This window comes from Paroedura picta, chromosome 2 (assembly GCF_049243985.1).
Source record: "Paroedura picta isolate Pp20150507F chromosome 2, Ppicta_v3.0, whole genome shotgun sequence".
In the NCBI taxonomy this organism is placed as follows: Eukaryota; Metazoa; Chordata; class Lepidosauria; order Squamata; family Gekkonidae; genus Paroedura; species Paroedura picta.
The window spans coordinates 406,250-419,317 of NC_135370.1; the positions used below are offsets into that span (position 1 = coordinate 406,250).

The window sequence follows — 13,068 nt, forward strand, 5'->3', positions numbered from 1 at the left end:
TACAGTCACCTTCCCTTTCCTCTCCCCACAACAGACACCCTGTGGGGTGGGTGAGGCTGAGAGAGCCCTGATATCACTGCCCGGTCAGAACAGCTTTATCAGTGCCGGGGCGAGCCCAAGGTCACCCAGCTGGTTGCATGTGGGGGAGTGCAGAATCGAACCTGGCATGCCAGATTAAAAGTCCGCACTGCTAACCACTACACCAAACTGGCTCTCTTCCTTGACCCTTTGGTCCAGTGGTACTCATGAGAGACAAAGCATTTTTAGCAGTTTCTGCACAGAACTGTTTCCCCAATACCTGCTCTCGTTGCCTAGGAAATCTACAAAACTGAAGGAAAGAGTCCCGGGAGCAACATGGGTAGACCTGGGACAGTCCATATTGAGTCCAGGAGACCAAAGCTTGCATACTCATTGTGAGTCCGCAAGGCTTGACTTGTAAGCTCCCCGCTGCGGCCATGTAGATGCTGCCTGAAGCTCAATGGCAAGAGAAGCGGCGCCTTAATGCCGAAAAGGTGCTCTGATTTCAAGGAAGGCGAGCCCCAGTTCCCTCTACTTGGAAATACATCATGAACTTTTCATACAGCCAAGCAACATCTGTCCAAAAGCAACAGGTGTATAGAGGAGAAAGCAAGCCCTACTTTAAGACTGCAGGAGCTGTAATGTGCCACCTGAACATCAATCATTTCTTCCCTGTATATATTAGAATGAGCCTTAAAACACCTCCCTTTACCTCAGAACGATTTATAGGAATGAGTTTCACAGGACTTGTAAAGTTCTTCTTAAAAAAGTTGAGCAGCCAGCTTTTTTGCTGAATTTCTATTGCATAGATTCAGCACCCTTCGGCCAGTGATCCCACCCTGAGCAAAACAACCACAACGCTGACAGTAGGCAGTGCGGGACCCTGCATGGCTCCAGGCGGCTGCTGACTGCAACCTGAGCCAACCGGCACCAGGACTCAGCTTCTTGCCTTTTAGCACAATAAAAACCAGAGTCCAGTCAGGCACCTCTAAGGCCAACAAAGATTCAGAGTACCTTTATTGGCATAAAATTGCAAAGCATAAAATGAAAATTTCAAATCTATCGTAAAAGATTTTCATTTAAAATTGCCAGTAAAAACTTTGCTACTGTTATAATAGTTGCTGTGTCCCTCACATTTAGTATCATTTTAATCCAGTGTTTCTCATTAACAGCTGAATTTCAATTTCTTCAGATAATTAGCTAACGGACAATGAAATACTTCAAACTTAGGACACACCAGAAGTATATGGTACTACGTGTCAGGGACACAACATCCATGTAAACAGTATCTTTCCTGAGGAGGGATCTTCAAAAATCTACCTTGGGTGACATTTGGGGGAAAGATGTTTAAGCGAGCTACTGGAAATGCTCTTCTTAACTGGTGTGTCTCCAAAATTTGGAGATACATGGGCATGGATTTGTAAGATAAGGGAATATCCTAGAAGCGGGGGGGGGGAACATACACTGTTGTTAGAGAATCTGTGTATCCTGATCTTCTAGTCTGTGCTATTAGCTTTAGTATCGTCCTTTCATCTTGCATGCTAAGGGATGCGATGTCCAGACCCATAATTTGAAGTTTTTTTGACATTTTGCCCAGCCAGCTGAAAGAATAAGGGTCACTCAAAAGGTTAACAAATATTTATTCAGGACGTGAGCTTTCGAGGGCAAGCTCTCTTTGTCAGACTATGAACTGACCATCATAATTCCTATATTCCTCCAATTATGAGGGTCAGTTCATAGTCTGAGGAAGAGCTTGCACTCGAAAGCTCATGTCTTCAATAAATCTTTGTTGGTCTTAAAGGTGCTACTGGGCTACTCATTTGAATCTTGCCTTTTAGGGTTTAACTTGCCATGGCTAGCTTCCTTAAGTAAACTGCCATGAGCCAGCTGGTCTGGTCTGGCCGGTGGAGTCATAGAAATCTTTAAACCGTAAGGGCTGTCAGGGAAGAGTTAGGGTGGGCCCTGTCTGGGATAAAAATTCAGGCCAATCCGCGAAGCGGCTCCTGATTGGCCCCTCCGAGTGTCCATCCTGGCTCAAGCAGCCAATGGCGCGGCTCCCCATTGCCTGCTTCGCCCGGCCAGGGAATCACCGCATTGACTGGACTTCCAGCGAGTCCTCTGGGGGGCTGTGCCGCCTTCTCCCGGCCGAGAGAACGCCTTTTTCATCTTCGGGGCGGGTGGGAGCCGGCCTTCTCTTGGCCCCGGGACCTGCCGCGACGAGGCCGCTCCCGGGGCCAAGAGAACGCCTTTTCCATCTTCGGAGAGAGTGGGGGGGCGGGAACTGCTCCCGAGGCCGAGAGAAGGCCAGATCCTAGCACCCATTTTATTCAATAATAAAATGGGTTTTATTTCTAGTTTAATAATAAAACACAACCCTGTGGCCAACTAATTGCACCTACTAGTTAAAGAGCAAGAGTCAAGTATCCAACTGCCTCTAGTAGTTCTCTCTTCTTCCCACATCCTCAGCTCCTCCTTTCTTAACAATAATGGTTATTTTATGGTAGCAACCTGAAGGGTGGATGGGAGATGGACTCTGTCCAGATGTTGATTGCATGCAAAACAGGAGGTATGTACATGCATGGGCTGTCTTAAGCCAAAAGCATGTGAGTGGCCCCAAGTTACTCAATGAGCTTCCTTGGCAAAGGTGAGTTTGAACCTGCTGTTCTAGATCCTATACTGAAACTGAAATGGGTAATTTGCCTTTGGGGGATGGCTACAGTTGAACAACCAGACCCGAGTTATATCTGTCGGATAGTCCTTTTCAAACACCAAAATAGCTGTGAAACAGGCCCTGCATCATCCCCCACCCTCCATTGACAGAAGCCAATGACGACATAGCAGCTTAACAGTGGTTTAAGGACAGTGTTTCTTAAAGCTACAGGCTCTGTAGGTTTTGGGGGGCCTCAGATTCTTCTGTCTTGACTGTCCGTGGCCCCAATCTATAGCTTAAATTATGGACATAAGGCCACAATGAAGGTGCACTGCACCTGCAATTATATAAAAAAGGCAGGGACAGAATTCTATGCTAGATATCGACACAGAAATATTTCATAAACATTAGAAGACAATGTTTATTTCAATACCCTGGGGTTCAACAATACAATACAAAACAGGTTTACAGCTCTAATATACAAAATATTTAAATCAAATGTGCTTTGACTGACACAGTCTTTAATAACTTCTACAGAACTAAAGCTATGTTACATCTCCTTTAACGATGAAAAGAAAGGATGCTTCAGAGCTTGCGAAAGGGTAATTCGGTCAGCAGGATCATACTTCAACATTTTTTGTATAAGATCAAATAGGTTTTCATGATCAGAATCATGGCACTGCATGAATTCCTGAAATGAGAGAGAGAGAGAGAGATTAACATCCTCAAATGCTAAACATGCAAGGTAAGAGGACATTCCAAACTACCACAGGAGCAGACAGAATCATCTTACCTTCAGTGGTTTACAGCGCCTTGAAACGTATCTTCCAGCAGAACTGTGCTCATCCCAATCCAACTGGTCTTGGTGGAAGTACTTGCGTTTCCTGGTGGTTGGCAAAATTAGAATTCAGGATCACACTGCTCACATCTCATGTGTCAGTAGCACAAGAGCTTTGGTACATGCCCAATTTACATAATTATGCTATAGGTTATAGCCACTTTATTCTCACCCTGAAATATGAAATCAGCTTGCACCTTACACGAGGGAAAAGTACAGCCACGCACCCATCAGTCACAAACTCCGGCCTGTCCCTCAAAGGCAGTAGCACAAGGCCAGGAAATGGCTAAGATGAAGAATGGCATTTCCTTTGCCTCTGCATAAGCAGGACTATCAGGTACCCTGAACAGTCTCATCTCCCCTTGAATACAATGAAACAAAGTCCTGCATAATCTCTTTCACCTCTAACAGAGAACCATTTGAACTTGCTACAACTGAAGGCTCTAATTTCACAGAGAATTAAAAATCCACTGAAAGGGAATTTATTCCTCTGAAACCGTTCTTGCCCTTGCTGTATCTTCTTGTTGAAACAGGGTCCAAAGACACATGCTTGATGCCTTAACGATAACCTCCTTTGTAGCTTAAATGGTCTGGGAAGAGGGAACTACAACTAGAATTTGAACAAAGACTCTGCTGGGCTTCAAGAGTGTATCCCCCACAGTGCACTCCTGCCTCTCTCAAGTGTGAAGGTGTCATTTTTGCCCTGAAAATGACTCGTTTTCTCTGACCTTGTAATTAGAATGGGGTTGGGGACCACTGAGCTACAGGACTGCCGCTTCCACAGAATGTTTAGATAAAATGATTAAGTGTATTTATAGTGAGGAGACAGCCTCAAGCATTGTGAGGGAGAAGGGTCCTTATAAAGCAAGCCTGCTTTTAAGTTCTCACTAAATACAAAATATACTCATTGATAAGTTAGGGGGAGAAAAAGAATGGACTTTAAAAGCATTGTTTACCTGGTTTTCTGAATCATGTGAATTGGTAATGGTCCCAGTATCTTCTGCATCATTGCCAGATGCTCTTTACTGTCATGTGTCTAAGAAAACAGTGCACACATTCTTTAGATACAGATAACTTCTCTCCCCCTTCCCCTTCTAACACAGCATCTTTTTGGTGGCCTGAGAATTCATTCAGCTTTAAGTACAACATATGAAATGGCTGGCAGAGGAAGTCAAGAACCTCATGCAGTAGGGCAGCCCAGCTCTTCACATATACGGCTTGTGAGTATCTAGGGGCAAGCTAGTAACTGAAAGCACAATGCATTTCTTGAGCAATTAAACTAACTTGAAAGTATATCTGGCTGGATTTCCCCCCATTACAATTCCAATGGGAAGCAAATAATGCAACATTATATAAAGCTGATCAAATAAATTATAAATCCTGATGATGAAGGAAGAGAAGAACAAGGATTTTTTTTTGGAACCATACTTAGAGACATTTTCCATAGTACAATTAAGTTTCTAGAAGTAGTAGCAATAAACATTATCATGAAGTCCAACCACATCTTCCCGAAACAGCTATCACCATTTCTTCTATAATCAAGTTACATACCGGAAATATTGTGAATCCAAGGTAGTATTCGATGAGAATGCAACCAATACTCCATACATCACATGGCTGGGACCATCCCAGGGCTATGGGGGGAAAGTTTAATATTACTTTTTAGAAAACAGATTTTCATATTTCCAGCTAAGGCATCACTGATCTAAAATTGAACTCCTTTGTCTGACCATGTATTGACAGCCGAATACATCACAAATTATCCCCAACACCACTTTAACTTGCAAGCACAGAACCTCAAGAACCACAATGAAGTTTCAAAATACAAAAACAGCCAGTGGAAAAGTAAAATAGTTCCAGGACGGCACCTAACGGAAGAGCTTCTTAGAATCATCCTTTAAAAAGGAGACCCTGTGCCAAATAGATAGACCCACTGGCTGGACAAAGAGGGGAAGGCTTCATGACTCACCCAAAATTACTTCTGGAGCCCGGTAATGTCTTGTAGACACCAGAGTGCTGTGATGTTCATCATCATAGGTTGCACTGCCAAAATCCACAACTTTGATGTCTGGGTTTTTCAGTGTGCGTTCATCCCGTTTCTGAAACAAACAATGTATTCCTAAGTCTCTGAGCAATCACAGTGACACTGAAACCTGCTTGTACACGTAAAAGCTTGGACTTACCAGTTTATGATTATACTGCTCGATGTAGTCTGACTTCACAAACAGTATGTTTTCAGGTTTCAAATCCGTATGAGTTAGTTTGTTTGAATGCAAAACTGCAAGGAAGAGACAACAGGTTTCTTCAAAACCGTTATCAAAATGAGGCTCAAAGTCTGCATGACTTCTGGAAGCCAAAACTGTGTTTATAACAGCTTTTAATGTCAAAACGTGCAGATAGTTCTACTGGTTATACTTTTACTTAAACATACTTCCAAGGAAACTAAGAAAGCCTGAAAAATACCAAAATATGCTCTATACTTACAGTTTACAGATCTGCAAATCTGGTATGCCATCCGTCTAATGTGGTCAATACTGAAGGGCAGAAAGCTGTTCTCTTTAATGAAGTCATAAGTGCTAAGGCCCAGCAGTTCAAAAACAATGCAGATGTGGCCGTGATGTTCAAACCATTCCAACATCTGGACACAGCGGCTGTAATTTAAGAGTTTAAAATTACCAAAAATAGGCCTCTGGACATAAACAGACATGCAATCTCAGTACACAAGTACAAGCAAGACCTTTTTAAAACTTTCATTCTGGCATACTTACTATTTACTATAAGGATCTGATGCTTTCAAATGCTCCAACACCTGTATTTCTGATCGAGCGGCTTCAGAATATCTATCAACATTTTTTACTATTTTTACCGCTACATGTCTATTTCCCCTGAAAGAGAAAGACAATATTTAAAGTCATAATGCAAGGAAATTGCAACTTAATTTTGTTTGAATTAAATTCAGAGTCACCAAACTTAAACGAAGAAACACCTAGACTCAATTTTAAATCTTGGAAGCAAGCTGTTCTTTACATCTGTAAGCTCTCATGCTATAGGTAGATTGACTTTTGAATACACTTTCTTCAAAATGATCTGACCAGAACCCCTGCCTGCTCTGGGGTCTAAATCTAAGTTAAGGACTGTTTCAACACAGCTCTTGGAAGGAAAGGGGAAAAAGGATGGAACACTGGCACTACGTTTTCTAAAAGCTTTATTAAAAGACAGCTCTTTCGTGTTATATATTATCTAAATTTTGACACAAGGGTGGCATCAGCAAGAGGAAATCGGAGGAGGAAATACATCCACATAAATATACAGATGTAAATCAAGGTTTGTTTCAAGGTGGGTGTGAGGTGCAAGAGTAGTTCAGAGGATTTGCAAAAGAGAAGGTGGCTTTATGAAAGGATCTTGAGGACAGCACGTGAGACACTGGGCATCCCACAGGTATCAGATAAAAGCTTCAATCATACTGGTTTCAAAGCAAGCAGAAACAGAAGTGCATATAATTCAAGAAGCAGAGATGGCAGCAAGTATTTATAACTTACATTTTGTGATCTACGCACTCCACAACTTTTCCAAAAGCACCTTCACCCAGAGTAGTGACAATTTCATCTAAAAGCAGGGAAGGGAAATTAGTTCTACAGGAAATGATATAATTTCGCTATTCAATACACCATATAAGGTTCTAGGCTGTGCCGCCATGTAAAAACTAACTAGATATCTTTAAAATATTTAATTGGACAACGCTTCAAGACAAGTTACAGCTATCTCAATCTATAGACTAGCTTTGTTTACTGTGCAGGAAGTCGATTAAAATTTAATCATAGTTATTAAAATAATGTCCCCCCCTCCCAAAGAAAAAAAAAACCAAACCAAACAAAAGCCAAAGAAAGAAAAGGACTTCCAAAGTGTCCTCAACTTAACTAAAAGTAATTATTCTATCTGAAAAGTGAATAAGTTTTGAAAAATATTCTATACATCTTGCACTTAGTACGTCTCCACTCTGACAGATCAGGTGACCCTCCTCATCATCCTCTACACTCCTCGATCTTTTCCTTCGATGACTCCTCTGGTAACGGCAAGTGCGCGGCACCAAGATCATCCAGCCAATCAATAAACCCGAGTGAATTCAGGGCAGAATACGAAATTCATTCAGCAGGGAGATATTCAGGCATTCAGATACGCGCCAGGCCACAAACGGTTGGCAGGAACAATTTCAAATTCCCCAGAATTTCACAGGGCACATAGTTTAGGTTACGGGAAAAAAACATGGCAAGGAACAGATTTTCAGATAATGTACTTCAACTGGCATTGTAACAACACACAACATATACGCTTTAAAAATATGGTTGGCTAAAAGGTTTATTTAAAACTTGCATAGAAAATCTTTATCTAAAGCTGTTACGTTATAAGCAATAAAATTTACTAACCTATTGTGTAACCTTAATGGTAAGCAAAAAACCCTCAGTAATAAAGTACATCTTCTACCATCCATGTAATTAAATGCAAGGTCCTATGTGAGTTACAGCTGGATTCATGAAACCTCCCTCCCTTATTGCATAGAACCATCACCTGAAGATATGATCTAGCATTACATATATGCCACCCAACACAGGAACATTGTAACCATCGTATTTTGGAGGCTCTTCCCCCCCCCAACTCCTATCCTAAGGGAATCAGCACTATCAGTTCTGCCCATGGCAACTGCCAGCTAGACTACCGAAAGTTGTGCATGGACCGAGTTTTAAAACAATCAACTTCTGTTTTGCCAAAGCAGCGACCCAATAGTGCTGACAACACTCTGTGCAATCCCTTCCCCAAGAGCAGCAACCCACTGGCATGATTGGGAAGATCTGTGCCCAGAAGCCAGCTTCGATACATGATCCTCTTTGCCAGACGGCTACAACTGTCTCTTCTTCAGGTTAACAGGAAATATACTTGTCTAGGAAATAGCATACAACAGTCTATTCTTGGAAATATTTGTTTAAGAGACATTTATTCCACTTCATCTTTATATAGCTCAACAAGACCCAATGCGTCTAAAAAAATAACCATTTTAAAATGTGATTTGTAGCTCTCAATTTCACCACATTTACTTAATAGGAAGCCCTTCTTAATTTGAAACGTGATACACATTTCCAAACAGTGTGTAATTCAGTTATATGTTTAGAAAGATCAGTGGAATACTGTCTTGTAAGCAAGTAATACTAATGATGCTAGGAAACATTTGTCTAAACAGTGTCCTCACTGCAAAGAAACAAGATTTAACAGAAAAAGTTGGTAATTCTTAGCTGCAACACATTTCCAACTCCCTTCACTTTGGGGCAGTTGTTGAGATGAGGTTAATATATTAACATTCAATGAACTGTCATTCTTTCATACCGTGTGCGACTGATGATCAGATTTGCCATGGTGAGACCTGTGCTCTCTTTTGTAACTGCTTTGGACGCTATGGCCAGACGACTTGCTACTGTGGTTGTGAAAACCACCCTCCTCGTGGTCTCTGTACTGCTGATGCCTTGTTTCAGAGAGCTGGCTATAATTGCTCCTGTATTCTTCTACATAGCGCCGTTCATGATGACCTCTATCATTTTCATGGACAGTATTGGCATCTGAATAAAGACTGGAGGGGGACAGGGAGAGAAGAACACAACCACTGAATTAGAAATTCACACATCAATGTTACGTTGCCCCCTAAGACAAGGAAACTGTAACAGACTGTGATACAAAGCCATTCTTACCAAGGAAAAAGGTTACTGACCTGTCGTAAATCGCATCGTGATTGTATTTGCAGCGCTTGCTCTCATGGGCACTGCCGTGTGATGGTCTTTTCCTGTGATGGTGCCTGCTGGCTGTTTTGTGATCCCAGCACTGCTTGTCATCCCAGTCAGGATAATACGTCTGTCTGGAATACCGCATCTGAAAGAAATTGGTTCCATTTACTCAAGAAGCATTCAAGGGAACCAGAAGCTATTACAGAATAAATCATGTTATTAAAGAACTATGAGTATTTCCCAGCATATGTCAAATTATATCCCTCAAAATTATAACAGGTTCACTCTGCCACAAACAAATGAGGGATTTGCTAAAAATGACAGCAACTACTGTAACTTTTTTACCAAGAACCATTGCTAGTCATAATACAAGGTACATTTGAATTGCCAACTGAAACCTTCAAAAGCCTGCCACTTTGAGAATAAACGAAAGAACAGCTTGACGGCCAGTGATTTTAGTGCTAACACAACTTTCCATTTTCATTACAATGGAAAATTCAAGAAGTGAAAGGAGGGTGTTAGGCAGTCTGTCGAATTTAGTAGGTCAGATTATTCCCCCCATTTTTTGACCTGAGACATTTATTTTTCCAATGGAGAAATCCCCTCTTATAGTATTTTCTCTTCCAAAATAATTAGCAAAGTCCAATATTTGAAAAAGCTTTTGCCTCCCTTTATAATGTTTTCATACCAAATAAGACAATCTACAGTAACAACTCCCAATAAGGTGTCCACACATGCCATAGTGCCCACTTGCTTCCAACATCAGTCTCTGCTCATTCCTTTTCAAGCCACCCCGCTCTTTTGCCTCATCCCTTTTCGCTTTCATGCTTTTCATATTCCCTTCCGCCCTCAGCCCATGGCACTCAGTCAGCTCTAAGGAGTGGTAAAGATAACAGAAGGATGGGCAGGTAAATGCAGGTTACCCTCCATAAAAATGGCCAGTAGCCAGAGTTTAGAATATACTCTTCCCCAAGTGCCAGATAAAACAACCACCTAGCACTTGCAAGGCGGCTTCTGCCGCTTCGGGCCCTTCGTGCACAAGTCTACTTGCAGTACCTAAAGTCTCTTCACGATACACAAACAAAACCTACTGTACACAAGCACAGTGCTAGCAACCCAATGTAGACATACAAGGCAGGGAATCCACCACACATTCAAACAGGGATTGCTTTAACTTCTACAGCAGCCCCCACAGGAGTCTAAGAGCACTGCGGCAACCCAGACAGTAACACTGCAGCACTGTCCTCGTCCCCGTCTACCCCCCCCCCCCGCAACACGGAGGTCTACCAAGCAGTACTGGACACTCAGAGCTGCCTGTACAGCAGGAGTCCTGGCAGCTCTAGCCTGCACACTTTGATTGGATTCCCATCTAAAAAGCTTTCAGGTGGCAACTACAGCAAACCCACCACAATGTACTTCAACAAATGTTACAGAAAACAGGAGGAATGGTTGCAGATGACAGCTCTCAAAAATTTAAGTTAAGAAATCCGTACATTATTAATGGTATGTATGTATCATGCTGGTTTATATTATATTTCTCCAACATAGTATAAACTGAGGGGGGTGCACTTCTTTAGTCTGTATTGCACTGTTTTTATTGCATTGTCTTCTCATGTGACAATCTACCTTGGGTTTCAAGAAGAGGCAACAACATGAAATTATTATGTGGAATCTCCTGACATTTTCACGGTAGCCATTTTGCAACTGGCCCCACCCCATGGCAGCCATTTTGTGGTGGCACCATCACTCACAAAATTCTTAAACTATCCATCTGGAAGACATGTTGGGAATCTCTGATCTATAGTGTGCTATATTTGAAGAGAAAGCTGGTGGTTGCCACCTAAGGTAACAATGTTCTATCTAGCGCCAGAAGTTCTTAAGGTACTGTTTACAAAAATGTAGCACATGTAACTTCTGAAGCTGTAGGTCACACAAGGAGAAAAGTCCCATGCTCCTAAAGGCAGGACCTGCCTCCTCAAACTCCTCCACCTAAATCCAGATGTGCATATTATTTAAAATATATTTTTGTTTTGCTTTCCTGCAAGGTAAGCCTAAATAGCATGCCTTTCATGGCAAGCAGGAATTTAAATCCAGATCGCTCCTTCTCACCCAACGCTGACTGTCCCATTACACTGTCTGGAGCCTAGACGCATAAATGCTAGTAAATGTCCATCCCTCGGGTTATGTTACTGATGGCCATTCAGCACTTCACAGGCAGCCACGTGAATCAGCCCTGGGAGGGTTCAGTTCCTGAGTCAGGTAATGCAACGTCTCCGGTGCCCTTGAGGTTTAGCCACATGAGTGACACTGTTTTGACACAAAGATCACATCCCCCCCACCCCCACCCCGCATGCCTTCAGGAAAACAAGGTCATCTTGTGCTTCATCTGTCATCATTTCTAATGCCCCCCCCCAAGTTCCCTACGTTTATTTATTTATTTATATTTTTATACCGCCCTTCCCTACGGCTCTGGGCGGTTTACATAAAACATTTTGGAACATTTAAGATTATACTTTTTAAAAGTCCCCATCCTGGTCTGTCCCCCACCTGCACCCTTAGACTTAACGTTTGTCTTCTGTGAGTTTTTTAAACAGCCGCCATCCCTGTTTTGTAGGGGTTTCAAGGGCAACCTTCGCCCCCCCCCCTCCCGCTGGCAGCCGACATTTCCAGGCCTCCCCCCCCCGCCTCCCCCCCTCAGGAATCCTTCCAAAATGGCGCCGCCGCCTCCGCCCGCCCCCTGCCCGGACGCCCCTTCCCGAGCGGCTGTTCCCGCGGACGGCAGAGCCCCGCCGGAGGGGGGCCCCCGGGGGGAGGGGAATGGGGGGGTCAGAGGGAGGGGGGCTCTCTCACCGGGCATCCCTCCCCCCCCCGAGGGGGCCCTCCAGCCACCCATCCCCCCTACTCCCCCTGAGGGGCCCGCGGGGCCTCCTCCCCTCCCCCCCCCCGCTCCCGTCTCTGAGGCGGCCGAGGCCCCTACCGATGCGTCCACCAACGCGGCCATGCCTGTGTCCGCCTCCTCTGCTCCCGGCCCGGCACTTCCTGCTGGATTCGACGGGGCGGCCCTCCTGGCAGCAGCGGCAGCGGCAGCAAGAGCCCGTCCGCCCGTCCGCCGACTGAGCAGGGAGAAAGCTGCGTCGCCACAAAATGGCGCCCGTCAACAACCGCCTCGAAAAGGGCCGCCGCGTCACAAAGGGGGCGTATGCGCATGCGCCAGAGCGGGGGGCGCGGGGTAGGGGAGGCGACCAATCAGGGAGCGAGGCGGGGCTGGCGGCGAAAGGCCCGCTTGTCAGGCGCCCCAACGACAGGGCCCCGCCCCGAGAGGGAGACGTAGAGACACGGGGGGGGGGAAGGAGGAGGGAGAGGTCCCGCGTCTGCGCAGAGAATAAGCAGGCCGAGGCCAGCAGGCCGGGGGGGAGGGGGGGTCCCCTCAAAGGGCCTTGAAGGTCAAAAGCAGCACCGTGACCCGGATGTGGTCCGCAGAGCAGCCGCTGCGCACAGGCTGGACGGGGCCTCCAAGGGGTCACTCTGGGGGACACGCCCCCCAGCCCCGCCTGAAGACGGGCTTCCTTACGACCTCCCTTACAAGGCTGTGAGGATTAAATGGCGGAAGAGGGGCATTAAGTAAACCGCTTTGGGTCTCCTCGGGAGGGAAAGGTGGGATATAAATAGGAATTCCCTTGAAAGAAACTGGGGAATGTCTTAAAAGTGCTGAGAATTTTCTCCTGGCCCAGCCCCATATCAGATTCTTTGGTAATAATGGCAAAACAGAGATAAAACGGGGATGGCACACTAAC

At 44.5% G+C, this 13,068-nt stretch overlaps 1 protein-coding gene across 1 annotated transcript; it reads right to left on the reverse strand.

The window, feature by feature from the left end:
- Positions 1–3,064: 3,064 nt before the first annotated feature.
- Positions 3,065–12,427, reverse strand: CLK1 (CDC like kinase 1). The gene is made up of 13 exons (XM_077319140.1): positions 12,252–12,427; positions 9,262–9,419; positions 8,883–9,123; positions 7,479–7,569; positions 7,046–7,112; positions 6,275–6,391; positions 5,991–6,157; positions 5,690–5,784; positions 5,476–5,605; positions 5,058–5,140; positions 4,463–4,542; positions 3,462–3,552; positions 3,065–3,359 (listed from the first exon to the last, which is right to left on the reverse strand). Exons 1-13 carry the CDS (start codon positions 12,273–12,275, stop codon positions 3,219–3,221), a joined length of 1,485 nt encoding a protein of 494 aa, XP_077175255.1. The 5' UTR covers positions 12,276–12,427; the 3' UTR covers positions 3,065–3,218.
- Positions 12,428–13,068: the final 641 nt, after the last annotated feature.